Source organism: Pipra filicauda, unplaced genomic scaffold, assembly GCF_003945595.2.
Source record: "Pipra filicauda isolate LSUMZ 115617 unplaced genomic scaffold, ASM394559v2 scaffold10_size6260569_pilon, whole genome shotgun sequence".
Taxonomy (NCBI): Eukaryota; Metazoa; Chordata; class Aves; order Passeriformes; family Pipridae; genus Pipra; species Pipra filicauda.
This window is the reverse complement of record NW_024103541.1, coordinates 3,110,777-3,126,480: the sequence shown is the minus strand read 5'-3', so window position 1 is coordinate 3,126,480 and position 15,704 is coordinate 3,110,777. Positions and strand designations below refer to the sequence as shown.

The following is a 15,704-nucleotide window of genomic DNA, read 5'->3' as shown; positions in this document are numbered from 1 at the left end:
AATCCTGGAGGCATATCCAGCAGGTCCAAGCAGCAAGTAACACTCCTCTCAGCATTCACATCCCAAAATAATCTCCTTTTTTCATGTCCCTATGTTAACACACAAATCGGATTGTGCTCTGTGCTCTGAAATACCTGTTTTTTTTTTCCTGTCCCACATTTCCATGAGACTATAAAAAACCTGAATTACAATGGTTAAATGACCCAGTGACCCAATTCCCCATCACACTTGGGTGAGACGGCTGGTATTTCAGCGCGGCTGCACAGCCCTGGCCGTGCTGGGAGGCTGTTTCCCTCTCATTTGATTTTTAGTGCACGACAGAGGAGTGAAGCCGGAACAGTGCCCATCACTTGGTGTGCACTGAGGAACTGTGCTTTGGCACAGGTAGAACTATGAATCCCCTGGGAAAGGGCCTGAAATTGGGAGGAGAGAAAGGGCCTGGAACTGGGAGGAGCAGCTTTCCACCTCAAGTCAGAAATGTTTATTGTTTTTCAAAAAAAGAATGACGTGAATGCATTCCTGGCTGGGCAGTATTTGTTTGAACCACTTTTGTGGTAGGAACAAACATGTACCTCTGCTTTTTGAAAGGTTTCAACTGGGCCCATTTTGAGTCTAAAACAAACCCCAGAAGACAACAAAAAGTAACACTGAAATTGCACCAGACCTCTCCCTCTTCCACTGCAGGTCTCCAGTCCTTCCTGCACTCAACTTTGACACTTGGGCATTGACAAATCCAAGTTCTGGTTGTCAATATAAATCCTGGTCACAGGTAAAACAACCAGGAGTCGGTTGCCAAAAACCAGTGCTTTCAGCCATCTCTCCCCTGAGAAACACCCTTCATTCCACCAAACTCTCAATGCACTCACTTCAGCTCTTGGGTTGACACATTTAATGTAAATGCTGCACTTTCCATTGCTGACAATAATGAGTCACAAACACCCTTTTACACTGTGCACTTCTGAACTGAGCCTTTACATTACTCCAGGGAGGCAAAAGCAGGCTTGGCTCTGCATTTGTTGCATGGCTGTGGATCTCACCAGTGTCATGAGGAGACACCTACACTGTGCAGAAAAAAACTGCATTGAGAAAACCTTATGCATTGGACAGAACAGTCTAATAAAAATGAGGGTTGCATGTTAATAGGAGACAGTGTCATTGTTTTGGAGCACATAGTGGTTTCTATTGTATTAGCTGCATACTAATACATGCAATCATGCTAGAGTAACGTGTGCACATACTCACTGACAGCTCAGAAACACCTCCTGTCTCAGTTCCTGACTTCTGGCAAATTCTGCAATTTATTTTTCCCAAAAGTAGCTTCATTTGAAATGTAATGACATGAGAAAGCCGATTTTGCCCTGCTTTTCTCGTGCCAATCTTTTAATTTCTCTCCCTAGCTCAGCAAAGGATGAGAAAGACCCGCACTTCTGCATGTGCTGGTGCTCTGAACCAGACACTAAACAAAGGTGCCTAAATGCCTCAGACCAGATCCCATTCCCATAGTGACACAAACCAGTGCTTCCTTGGGGCTTGGTTATGCAAAACCAGACCTCACAGACCACAGTTATGGAGGGCAATATTAATGGTTGGATTACAAGCAATGAATCAACAAGTGAATTATTTATATAGTCCTTAGGGGTTTTGTCCCTATTCACACACATGTAATTCCAAAAGACCTCTACAAATCCGCTGATGTTACCGTATTTTTATACAGGGGAAACTGAGATCGGAACTCTATCTCAAGGAAATAAATTTTAAAAATAGGTTTATATGCAATAAAATGCTTATTGAATACTCTCTATTTATATATAATCAGTATAAAAACATCACAATAGTCTCATAATGCAAGTGTAGTTTTTAGACAAATCAAACACCTGCTGTGGGACTAAGGACATCCTTCATCTGGATCGGAAGAGAAGGGACAACCACACAGCCAAGCAGCTTCTCTGCAGTGCAGAGCCATGGAACTGGATTCTCCACTCTTTGGAACAAGTTAATTATAAGCAATTTATCTGAAATTGGAAGTGTGATTTTGTTCTAAGTCTTGTGCAGCAGAGTGATCAATCGGACCCAGTTAGTCTATTTCCAGAACATTTGCTCAATGTTAATGAATACTTAAAACCTGACCTTGAAAATTATTTTGCTCTGTTACTGAATATAAATCTCTGATATTGGCTTAATCTACATGAAATTTCCTTTACTGGTGTCTGCAAAGCAGCATATTTTTTGTTTGCAGCAATGTCCTAATCCAGTTGCTGTGGCTCAGGTTGTGTTGTTCTCCTAAGGCCAGCACTGGCTGTCCCAGAGCAGCAGCACAGCCATGGCCAGCTCCTTCTACTGCCCTGTAACAGAATCAGAAAGCAAAAATGCTGCTATGTCACTTTCTCCCCTCAAGCCCCCTCACTATCAATAGCTACAAGAAATTGAAGAGTACCAGTCCACCATCATTACAAATGACATTTGGACATTGCTGCAATTAATCTTCCAGAATCAACAGGTACAGTTTGATAACCCACTGACCTGCCAATAAGAAGAGTACAAAGAAAAACGACCAGAGAGGTTCAAAAGCCTTTAGATGATGATGGTGTTCATCAACATAGACAGGACAGCCAGAACAGAAGAGCTCATGTAAGCAGGTATATTTCACAGAAATTGTCAATTTTAAATACCATTCATTTCAGCTGTAGGTTTATTCAGTTGAGACATCAGTACCACATTGAATGTATTTTTAGTACATGGCCTATATAACACACAGTGTTATAATTTTCCAATGTCCTCTTTAAGAAGTTTGGGACCTTGAAGAAACAAATTCCAGGATTTTTCTTCTTTAGGAAACTTTGTCTGTCTTTTCTGATTCAAAAAGAAATTAATTCAAAAGTCTCTGAATTCCCCACACAACAGAAATTCTATTTTACAGAACCTCTAGAATTAAAAATACATATTTCTTAAATAGCTTCATTGTCTCCCTGTCTGCCATGGGAACAGAATTATGCATTTATAGGCAAATTAAAGGAACATATTTTAAAGACACAAAAATAAACCTACCCAAATAAACCAGTGATAAGAAGCTAGCTCCTGGCAATTGTAAAAAATGTGCAGTGTTGCCAAACCTTGAGATTTTATAAGGAGCATTTAGATTGTGAATCATGCTGCAGGAGGTTTAATGAAAAGATCCAGCTGTCAAGTGATTTTGGAAGAGAAGAAATAGGAAAGAAAATCACTTTGAGCTGGAGGAGAAATACACTAACATTCAAACTCAGAGACATGGCATAATAGGCACAGCTCTTCATATGGTGGCCAGGAAGATTTCTGTACTACTACAGAGCCTCTCTAAAAACAGGTCTCCCACTAGACCGTGGAGTACCAATGGCTACCAACTCAATTCCATTGCTTCCAGAAGCTCAGTTAAGACGCTGTTTCAGCAGCCCCTGCTAACAGTCTCCATGGGCACGCCTAGATTATGCAATGGAACATAGTCTTGATATCCATAGCATCTGAAGAGTATCACACTTGTCAGGGAAAAAACATGACCTGCTTCTGACTTAGATCTGACAGTCAAGTCTCCATAGCACCACATCCAACACAGGCACTCTGCTCAGCCCTTCCCAGCCTTTCTGGTTCCTGGCTCAGGTTGAGAAGGACCAATTCAGTATCTCTGTCCTTGCAATGCAGATATGTCCCAAGTCACCCAGAGGCTTCAAGACTTCCTGCACAAAGTTACACTATTGCTTCCATGATAAACTGGCTCTTCAGCACGCTTTTAGAAGGTTTTGGATCCAGGAGTCCCAAGATAACTTTCACAGACAACCCATGTATTGGCAGTTTCACTGATCTCTGCTGCCTGTGACTGCCAGATGCATCCTGCTGCCAGCCAGGAGAAGAAACCAGGAATTCTGGAGCTCCTGTACCACCATACAAAGGCCTGTGTAATCTGCTGCCAGTGTAGAATTGAATACATTTACATAAATGAAGTGAACAGGAAAAATGCAGATTATAGAGATTTGGCATTTCTGAAAGCACAGTTATTATTGCCAACTTTGAGCATATTTCTTACCAGGTTTAATTGTCTGCTTTTGCCCTGTTTTGGCCTAATATTTCATCCTACATAGGACTTCAGTCACTCAACCCAAAGGCAAAAATCCAGTATGCCCAGCAAGCCATTCCTTTCAACAACCAGTTAGGTCACAAAATTTTAAAAAGTGAAACAAACTAACAAAATAGTAATTAAAACAACCACCCGGGGATAATGCTTCCTACCTGCTTATTATCAACATGGGCTCCTAATTTATTCCTAGCTGTTTTACATCAGTACTGAACTTCATGCCAAACTTCAGAACAATGACATCCAACAGAGCTGGAATTTGTATGGGAAAGCACTAGGGTTTTATTCTGAAGGCCAAACAAGTAGCTGTTTGCAATTCAGCTTTGGCCTGACTATTCCATTACCACACTTAGTTTTAAAGCAGTTCAAGTAAAACTATGTGGGACTGAGAGATCACAGAATACCACTTGTACCTGCAGCATTTCTTACTGAATCCAATGGATATTTCACATGACAAACAATATAATCATATTTTTTCACCATACTTACACTTAAAAGTTCTTTTTTATCTGCAAGAGCTTTTTGAAAACTCTGAACTGACAGTATTTTAGGAACAGCACAATGGAGGAAGGGAATACTCCAGACAGGAACACTGGAGAACAAATTACTTCTTAGATGAAGAAAATCACCTGATCTTCGATTTCTTGTAGTTGATACAGGCCCTTGGCTTTCAGGTCTCTGTTGAAAGCCTTCCCTTGCAGGAAATACATTTACCTCCCCGAGACAAATATAAAAGGAAGAGCTGAATCTTAAAAGAACTATGTATATACATGTAAGCTTAATTTTGACAGTATGAAGCCAGTGTTCAGGTGCTTAATCATCATCTTCCAAAAGCTGTCTCAGAGGAAGGCAAGCATGGATACCCAAGAACAGGAAAACTGAATGGCTTCTCAAATGTCATACTGCAAAGTCCAGCATTTTTGATCACATTTTGTCTGGCTCTCCTTCTTTGTAGTAACTCAGGAACAGTCCACTGCATTGCATGTATACCTTGGCAAAATGGAGCCTGTCAGACTTGCAAAGTCAGGAATAAAGGATCCAAACCTGTACTTAAATCAAAACTCTTTTAGTTATGAGGCCTGAATCAAGAGCTGCCACACTGGACACACCCCATGAAATCTGATGGCCACACACTGCCTCCAGTCAGCCTTCTTACTGTGTTTGATAACAAGGGACAACCCCACACATTTTGGGCCAAGGCTGTTCAGAACACATGCTTTGTTGTGTGCTGGAGTTGTGATATTTTACCTTGTAAACATTGGTGATTTTGGAAAATACACATGCTGTTGCATGCAAACACACACACAGGTACTAGATACAAAACCAGTTCTACGGTGAGCTTAATGTAGCCCAAGAGCAGCTCCACAGATCCGAGAGCAGCTTATCCCTTAAACACAGATGACAAACACTACCTTGCATTAAACCAGGGATCGCCCAGCATTGCATTTAAAAAAAAAAATAAAATATTAAAGAGAGTTGTTTTTCTGAGTGACCTTGAACAATGTGGGTTTTGGCAGGGGTGGGAGAACACCACGGGACAGCGAGCGAGCCAGCTCCCACTTCTGCTTCATTTCACTCCGAGACAATGTTTGGTTAGTTTGGACGAGAAACACCGGCTGTGTTTACCATTAGAGCTAAAGGCTTTACAGCGCATTGCGACTGCCATCTGCAGGTTGAAATCGGCACTGGTGGGCGTTCGCCTGCCAAAATGTGGATAAACCTACACAATAGGAAATCTTAACAGCACATCTGATGGAAAAGCTCATAAAGGCAGAAAGACTAAAGAAATGCTCGTTTTGGATCATTCAAAGCACGAAACCACTCAGTCCTACGGCAGCAGAATGCAGGGGATTAACAGAGCAGTTTCCCAGCATCTTTCCTAATTCTGCACCAGCACAAAGGCAGCAATGCTCTTTGTGAGCACAGGATGCTGAGAAGGCCACCTTAACCTCTGACTGCTGGGAATGGCAGAAAGGAAAATGATCTGTGGCCTCTCTCTTTATCTACAAAGATGGGCTTCCAACACGTGCAGCTCAGCTTGATAGTGTTGAAGTGTGGGGAGATTTTTCCAACTGGAAGGCATGATGTTTTCAGGGTAAGAGCCCTGAATAAGGAAAAGTTAAAGAGTCTAAAATGAAGTTATCTTTGGATTTACAACCATGAGTGGCTGGACTGTGGTTATCTGATTTGCACAAAATAATTCCAGCCAAGCAATGAGGCCATCATTGGAACACTGCAGCTACATTCAGAGTGATATTCCTTTGGTCATATCTCGATAATGCTTGACTACTAAATTTCACTGCATGGTAGGCACTGTGCTGTGCTGAGGTTGGCATTTTCAGGGTGGCAGCCTGTGAACAGTTTCAGCACTGCCTGAGAAACAGTTGCAGGTATATACAAGATAACAACCTCCCTCCCAGGAGCTCAGGCTTTTTAATCCTAATTCAAACATTTGCCATCTGTGCGTTCCATGTAGTGTATTTATGGTCAGAAAAATTGCCAGGGCTTTGTCTAAACAGCAGTTATGAGAGAAGGAGGCCCCAAATTATATTTCCTATTGCCCACAATACAGTGCTGTAAAATCACTGACATTTTCCAAGCACAGCTGTATGCAGGAATGTGATCTATTTGGGCCATGTCTGACTGAATCATTACATCCAGATTTATCAATCTGTGGAGTTTCTAATCAGACATAGAGGGAGCACGTTCCACCTCTCAATCTAGTGCCTTGGCAGGTCAGTCAATCAGAGCATTTCTCCGCACAGCAATCCTGGATACACAATTCTGCTTCACATGCAGACAGGTAAAACCAGGAATGTTTTGCCCTTTGTTGACAATATCAAGAAAACTTATTAAAATTGCTTCTAGTCTGACCTTTGTAAATGCCTTCCTGAAACAGCAGGAGATAAGACCAAATATATCAGAGCTAAAGGAAAGTATATTTTGGAAAATAGATTTATACTGTATGGCAGGCTAAGTGTTTTTATCAGAGAATTGCCAATAGCAAATACTACTGGTTATACTGTCAATCTCACCAGGTCTGTCAGAATGATACTTTTTATTATTTACTTTTTTTAAGGAAAAAACCTTGAACTCTTTTTATTGCCATTAATGTTATTAATTAACATCCTGATGAGAGGAAAGGGCAAATTCGATGGTTTGTTTAGAATGTTAGCACACGTGCTTTATTATATGGCTATACTGGGAATATGTCCTGCCAGTCATCCACCCTAGCCATGGCAAAGATGTTTGATAGCTTGAGAAAAATGGCAAATATTTAAACTTAACTTAGAATTAATTACTAACCAGCTCTAAGGAGTTAAGCATCAAGAAGGGAGTTAGGAAGAATAAAAACTAGTCATAATCAGAGCAGGGAGGAGATTTATTCCCCCAAATCGACCCCACTAGAAGCTTCTGCAAGAGAACTCCAGGTGTGATAAATTTATGGCCTCCCCTCTTACCCTCACTATTACTCTTTCCAAAGCAAAGAGTATTATATTCTCAAGTCCTTGACCTCAGATAAAGCCTGAGATTCCTTTCACTTCCCCTCACTGCATGTCCCCATGTCCATTTGCCAGCACCACATTCCAGTGTCACACTGCAGACAGGCCTCATAAATTAGCAGTGATATTCTCGTGAATGCACCAGAGGAAACTATTCCTGTCAAAGCCGTTGGGAAGTAACCAGGTTCAACTTGTGTCAATTATTTCCAATTAGGAGGCACCATAAACTTCATTCTCAGAGTACAGGGCTGATCATAACTGTTCTAAGCTGTCCAGGCAGAGCAATGAGATGCTCATTGATGCTACCACATAGGATGTAAAAGAATCAGATTCAGAGGAGCCCAAGAGGTTTCAGAACCATGCAAACTACGTTTTTCTCTTTCCTCTCCATTCCCCTCACTTGAACACATGTGGTGAGCCAGTGAACAAGATTCATTTGCTCTGAATTTGGCCTCGTGAAGTGAAAGGAAACGTGTCTAAAGTTATTCACAGGCAGACATGCTAAAATAATAGAGAAGAAGGACTAACAGATGGGTTAGAAAAGTCTTTAGTGAACTAATTATATTCTGCCTTAGTACCTACACATGCAAGCTGCACATCTGTAAGGTTTCTCGATCCTGATGAGGGGATGTATCTCCTAATTACATCAGCCAGCAAAGCAAGCCTTAAATGAGCTGTTGTTTCCATGTGCAGACAGTTACATGGCTTGCTCTCATCTCTATTGTCAAGACCATGTTATTTTTCTGTCTTTTCTCACCTGTTCTTAATTTTTTCCTACATCTCCAGTGAAATAATCTCACAGAAGAGGTAAAAAAGAAAAAAAAAGCTAATCTGATCCAGAAATGAGAGATGGAACTGGAGTTATGAAGCTAATGTATCAGAGGAGGGAGATTTAGAAAATATTAATGCCACAAAGGATATGAAATCACTTAGTTTCAGCTCCTGTATATTGCATGATCTTCATTTTCATTTGCTAGCCCAGGATGGTATCCAGTAACAGCTGACTCAAGTATATATTCTGAAAAAGCATCTAATGCTGATTTCAGGAGGAAACCTCACACTGGATGAGGCCTTGTAGAGCCACGATTTGCAACCTCCAGCCTCAGGTCCATTTTAATAAATTTGCAGATTTAAATTTTCAAAATTTCAAGCCTGTTACCAGAAGGCTTAAATCCACAGGTGGTCCCATGACATTTTAGAAACCCATCAATCTAGAACTGCTGCTCTCAGGCTGTGTGATTTGTCAATGGTATGTAAAGATTTCCCATCACGGCTGAAAGGTAACACCAAAGTTCATTAGCAAGCCATGCAATTGGATACTCCATCAACAGCTGAAAATCTAATTTAAAGAAGAGTATTGGTAATCTGAATTTCCAACAACACAGATAAGAAAAGACATCTAAGAGATTGGTGAATGAGAACATTCTAGCAGAATTAAATATGTTTAATACGGTTAAGAGGCACATAAGAGAAGACATGCCAACATTCTACAGATATTTATTTCAGGGTTATTAATTCATCCCTTTTCCTGGCATGTCTCCTTAAGAGAGATAAATAAGACCAAAGGGATATAAACAAGGGAATAATAAAAAAACAAAAGAGTGAGAAAAATATAAATTGAATATGAGGGAGAGGAGAAAAAATAAACATCTAGTCAGTAGCTGCCATCAGGTAGTGAAATATTTTCCCTGATGAAACAGTGAAAGAGGTATGTCCCTGTTACTGGAAATATCTTAAACTAAACTAGGCCGTCACATGGGAATGGTTCTGAAGAAAACCAAAACTAAAGTCTAGTAAATTTTTGTCTTAAGATGCAGTGAAACATTTCAGCAACAACTTGCCTCGGGTGCACCAGCAAGACAAAGCATTTGATCCATTCTGCTTTACACAGATCAATCAGGATTTTAATGGATTTACAGATTATCAATTACAGATAGAGGATGCTTCAAATCTAAGCCAAAATGTTGTAACATGATCTGACAGCCAGAGCTGAGACTGGATAATTTCTGGCCATGGATACTTAGAGAAAAATAAGACGGACAAATGGACGGAAAGAAGGAAGGAAGGAAGGAAGGAAGGAAGGTCGGTCTACCTGTAACAATTGCCTCTAATTCCAAAAGAAGCAAAAATTCCTTTCCACTGTACTCTCAGAAGGAGTGGAAGGTAGTTGCCCTCACTGCAAACACACTCTAGTGTTTCCCCTGCTTCTTGGCTAACTGCCTCCCACCGTATTCTCAAGGCCCTCAGTCTCCACTGCAGGAGTTACAATTGATTTTTTTATCACTGTCTCTCATAAACCATTCTCCTCTATGTCCCAACAGTTTGTGTTGCTTTCCTGTAAACTGCTTGCAATTTCTCATGGGCTTTGAGACCTTTCATCGACCCAGTGTGGTGATTTTCTGATTGTAATTCCTGCCGCTGCCATGCTCTGCAGTGTGCATGCTGACTTCTGAACCTCGGAGACAGGATCCTGCTCAGCTCCAAATGTTTGAAGTGAGCAGCGTGACCCAACACAGCAATAGCTTTTTCTCAGTATACAGAAGGAGTAACAAAAATCACTTCAGACAGCAAAAATCTCCAATTTAGACTCTTACCTGTGCTACCTCTTCAAAATCATCATGTCTTTTCTGCAGCGCACGTGCTCTGTGTAGGGACTTCCCCACGCCTGTGTGTTTGCTCAGAAAGGCTTCCCCGTGATTTTCAATCCAGTCCAGTACCTGCCAAAAAAGAACATCCAGTTACCTCTCCTGTCGCAGCAGCACAGAGAAATCCTGTGAGGGTGAGGATGAAACAGCTGCAGAGGAATGCTTTCTACTTGCTATGGCTGAACACATGCAGATCTGTCAAAGTCAGTTCCACTACACAGAAGATAAATGTTTATAGATGCTACTGTAAATTAGGTTTATTGAATTTTTACTATTCAATTTATTTTGAAGTGTAGCTTAGTTATTTGAGCCTGGTAGATATTAAATATTTACTTTCACATAAATGAATTTTGGGGAATGGGAATCAGAAATCTGGAATCTTTTACAGGAAGTACCCTCCTCTGAAGAGCTCCTTGAGTAAATTGAAAACCAGCAATAACTGATTTCATATGTCAATGTGAGAGTGAGTACCAAAAGCATGGCAGAAGGATCAATTAAAACCTATTTTTATGTAAGGAGAAAGCATTATCAGAGAAAATGGAATGAAAAGGTTAAGAAACCTTCACTGTAGGCCATAAAATATTGACAGTGTGCACCCTCCAAGTCTTTCGAGTTTTGAGTTCCAAATGTTACTGATCCCTATGGAAAAGTAGGGTGACAAATCTGATATTCTTAGTTAAAGAATTTTCTTTCAAAAATAGGTAATTTCTATGTTGAGTTTCTTCTCACAGTAACACTGGCACTAAAATTTAGATCAAACCTGTTCGGGGTCTACTGCAAGCTGGAAAAAAACCAATTTGACCATACAAGCTTGGGAAATTTCAGGAGGTGGTGGCCACGCTTTCTACATCCCTTTCCCAATACACAGAAGCTAAGGGAATAAATAGTACTAGATCAGTGCTGGTATTTCTTTAACAGTAGCTAGGACTTCATCCAGCGAGGAGCTCTGCACTCGCAGTGAGTTGTGGATCCTCACTGCTACTGATGCTGATGGACTAGGAGACAACAGCTGGGATGTCTGTCACACAAGGGATAGGACACTGCAAGCACCTCCAGGATAGTGATACTACCACAGATATTATTGATTAAGCACAGAAACCTAAGACTAGAAAAACGGAAGATATGATTATTTTTTAATTATTATTTCAGGCAAGTAAAACTATTTCATGGCCTGGTTGTACAGAATCTAAACCACCTGGGCTCTCAGCATTTTCTGTAGTGTAGAATGCAAGCATATTTTTATAGGAAGTTCTAAGTACAAACAAAGCTTTATACACATATACTTAGGTTCCAGCCCTATTTCTTTGCTGGGAAAAGCATTTTTTAATTAATGCTCTGTGCTTACAACATATTTTTCATCCACAGAGTACAAATAATTACACAAAATGGGGTATCAAAGTACTTTATGTCCTGCAGGGACAACACGTATTTGGCACAAGTCACACTGTGGGTATGAGGAAGCAGGACCAGATGTGTTGGCAGTACAGTCATTACCTCCTGCTTCCCTTTCTCTGACCAGTTTGTCTCCCATTTGCTCTGGGTAGAGAATCCTAAATAAATTCCTTTAAACTGTTTGACAGTCATGTGCCAACTGGTCTGCTAAGAGCTTTTCTGCAATATATTTTTGACCAGGAATCTCTATATAATTTGTATTAACAATTATTGGAGAGTAGCCTTCTAGCATTTGTGTCATTAACAGTCTGCAAATAATTCCATTAGCAACATCTTTCCTCCTGTCAGTAGTTTTCAACTTACCTATTAAAATTGGAACCAGATCCAAATTCAAGTTTGGAAAAAATCTCATCTAATATTATTTTTTAAATGGCAAGTGGCTTTAATTTAAACAATATTTCATATTAAATTAGTATGCAGTATGTGCTTTCTGTTTATTAGTAATTGATAGCCACTCACTGTAACTACAGGAAACTATTCCAGGAACTTTTTCATGCTTATAGCACTGAAGTAGTAATTACATAAAGATAAAATTTTTTATCCCAACCAATGTTATACTGGCCTGTTTTAGTCACTATTAGGTGACTGTTGACAGGGACTGACTCTTCCATTTTATAAACAGATGTTTTGTTACATGCCTCAATTCAGAGTAAGAAATAAAACACACGACACCCACTTTTAACAAAGATGAAAATAAAGAAAATTAATCTAGACCACAGTACTGGCCAAAAAAAGGAAACTTTACTCTCAAAAAAAAAAATAAATAGAAAAGCCAAAAAACAAAGTGATAAAACATAGGTAATAAGCCTTTGTTCCAGGACTCATATAAGAGCTGGCAACTCCTGCAGCAGTGTCTTAATGTTGCACTTGAGAAGTTATTCCATAATGCCTGACATTCCTCTACCATGAAAACTTCCCTCCAAAGTTATCTATGCAGGTATTGATTAGGTTTCCAAATCTTTAATTTATAAAATTAGATATAAAATACCCCTTGAGGTATCAAAATTGTATACCCACTTAATAAATCAAATCCTTGTGAGCAGACAAGATTAAAAAAATAATCTAGAAATCATCCACTTAAGACATTTGCTGTGACACCCTATTTGATTACTTCTTTCCTATGTCTTTTCTGTGCTTTAAGTGCCATGTCTCAGATTTGACATACCCTTCCTTCTCTTTAAAAAGTTGTGGTTTAAATTGTTTTATTAGGTCTTTTTTTCTGCTGCCAATTCCCTTGAGAAATAACTACAAATAATTACTCTTAGAGAATAACTTGCTTAACAGCATGTTCTATGCCTCGGAAAAACCATGTTAATATATCTGACCACTCCAGTTTTCAATGAATTTGTTTTCACAATCATCTTGTGAAATACATAAATGCTATAATTTCATTTTGCATAAAAGGAAGGGAAAATACATATATTACATACATATATATACACATACACACACACACACATGCATATATATATAAAGACTAAGTGAATTGCTGAGGTGTCCCAGAAAGCTGACAAAAGACAGGATATTAGGATGAGGTTCTGATAATCTGATAGCCCTAATTAACAAAAGAATTCTCAGCATTTACTAACATGCTAAAAAAATACGTTTTTCCTTATATAAAGCACTTGCATCTAATAAGCTCACAATAACTTGCAACCATGGAGAAATATCACATCTTTGTTTCCATCCTACAAGGCACAAAAAGTTTGCTCTCAATGAGGAGTTGAGGTACGGAATAACAGATGTATGGAATAACTGAGTGAGGATAGCAACAGCAAGAACATAAATCTGGACAGACACAAAGCACTTACTCTCCAGTGCAAATAATGAGAAATGTTAAGCAATTAGTCTGTGGCAAATACAGGAACAACTCTGAAAGGTCACAGTTAAACCTGAAATCACCAGCACTTGTAAACATCTACGTGTCAGCGAATTTGCAGAAATTCTCCCTTACTCTGAAGAGAGGAAATGTCTTCAGAACAGCATAGCTGTGTAATAATTCAAGATAAACTTTAATGTTTTAATTGAGAGCACAGACTGTGTAACTTACTCTACTGCTGAAAATTAACATCTTGAGATAGAGTTAGCCACTGAAGTTACAGTAACTTAGTTCAAATAATTTAATTACTCCTTAAAAACTTAAGGAGCTTGAAGATGCCATTAAAAATGCAGTTAAGAGTGTTTTCCAAATTGCATCTTCAAATTTCCTAATTGTCCTTAATTGCTAAGCTCTTTTTTTTCTAGCTAGGAAAAGGTTGTAAGTCATGAGTTCTTTGGAATTAAAATATTGTACTACAGATTCATCATCTGAGGTGTTTCTTGAAACATAACATTTATTTTTTAACTCCAGTATATTCCAGCTCTCTTTCTCAGTGTATTTACTACTGCACTCACACTAGTTTGAAAGCTACTTGAGACAGGGGCCAGGAGTTCCATCCTGCTTGGCAGCTCCTAGCACAGGAAAGCCTGATCCTGCCTCACTGCAATTTGAATCCAGGCTAACCACCGCTCTGTGGACACACTCCCCATGTAGGCAGCATTTTCCAATCCAGGCTGTCCATTAGATAATCCTGCATTAATAAAAACGTAATTGACTTCAAACTTCAAGACACATCTCCAAGCATGGTTGCAGCTGTCCCTGGAATCACCTAGGAAGCATCAAAACTCACAGACAACTTCTAAAAGAACGGCAGGATAAGAGGCTTGGTATTTTACCTTCAGCTATGGCAAATTCCCATCCCACCTCTTACTGACCCCATCACTACAGGCGAGTTCACTGGGGTAGCTGTTTCTGCTATTCCTCTGCTCAGTCCCATAGGATGTCCACGGGAGGAAATAAATGAGCTGCTCCATTAACTCTGATGGTAACTTCCATGAGACTGCAGAAACTGTGCATGTGAGGCTAGGAGGTGAGAAGGTGGCTCCCTTTCTTTCCCAGATGGAGATTCCTAATACTGTGTTTAATTTCCAGTTAGCAAACTGAGCATCAGGCTCAAAAGCATGACTGTTTGCTGGGAGCCTGTAACAGAAGCAGAACACAAACCAAATATATTCGAGAAGCTCAGCTGATGTCAGCAATGTATATTGGTGGGAACATTGCAGGACACACATGTGAGCTAAAACAATGTTAATGTCTCTCTCTTTTTTTTCCCCCAACTTGTTTAAGATCAAAAATGGTAGAGGCAGTCTTTTCTTTCTATCATAAAGTGCATGTGCTGTCTCCTTATCTCCTTAGGGACACAATTACACACCCAACAAAATAAACAGCAAACCCAGGTCACCAAGAAAATTAAATAAAACTCAGTACAGTTACAGCAGGCTGAGTGTGCTGGCTATTACAGTCATTATATGGCTGGATGACCACGAGATTCAAAATGCTACCTGGAAGAAGAATAGCCATAACTGTCCCTTTAGAACGATCTGTGTAACTGCAAAAATAATAATAGTGGCAATTCAGACAGGCTTCATCTGAACACAGCACTGGGAGGCAGGTGCTTCGAAGAGAAACAGTTCCAGAGCCCTCTCCACACTCCTTTTTGCTGACAATTGAAATTCTGCCTACAGGAAGTCTGAGACCTATGGCACATCTAAGCTGGCAAAATAAATATGGCCCAGGTGAGGTCAGGGAAAAACCTTCTTGTCAGTCCATTTGCAGGGAATGGTGATTGTATGGGATAACATAGGAAAACATGGAAGAAAGAAATGGAAGACTGGTTTTAAAGGGAAAAGGTTGAAGAAGCAATCAGGCAATAATTAAGCAAAGTTCTGGAATGATAATTGCTCTTCCTCTAGGCTAATTTGTATGATGGAAACCTGGCAAGATGATTGCATTAGTGCAGTTAAGGTCAAGTCTTTTAATAACTTAAAAAAAGTTTATTTGATTTTTAAATTAAAAAAAAAAGCAATGGGGCGCTATTTTTAAAGGGCAGACTTTTCAACATAGCTCTGTGAAAATGAAGTCTTTTTGTAAGTATCTTTCCTAATCAGTAAACATGAAAAATA

The 15,704-nt window shown here is 39.7% G+C and overlaps 1 protein-coding gene across 8 annotated transcripts in view; it reads right to left on the bottom strand.

Moving 5' to 3' along the window:
- KALRN (kalirin RhoGEF kinase) overlaps window positions 1-15,704 on the bottom strand; it is a 508,531-nt gene that overhangs the window by 224,356 nt on the left and 268,471 nt on the right. For all 8 annotated transcript variants that reach the window (XM_039381883.1, XM_039381881.1, XM_039381876.1 and 5 more), the window contains exon 11: window positions 10,200-10,322. In XM_039381883.1, coding sequence (XP_039237817.1) covers window positions 10,200-10,322 — 123 coding nt within the window. The remainder of the gene's footprint in view (window positions 1-10,199; window positions 10,323-15,704) is intronic.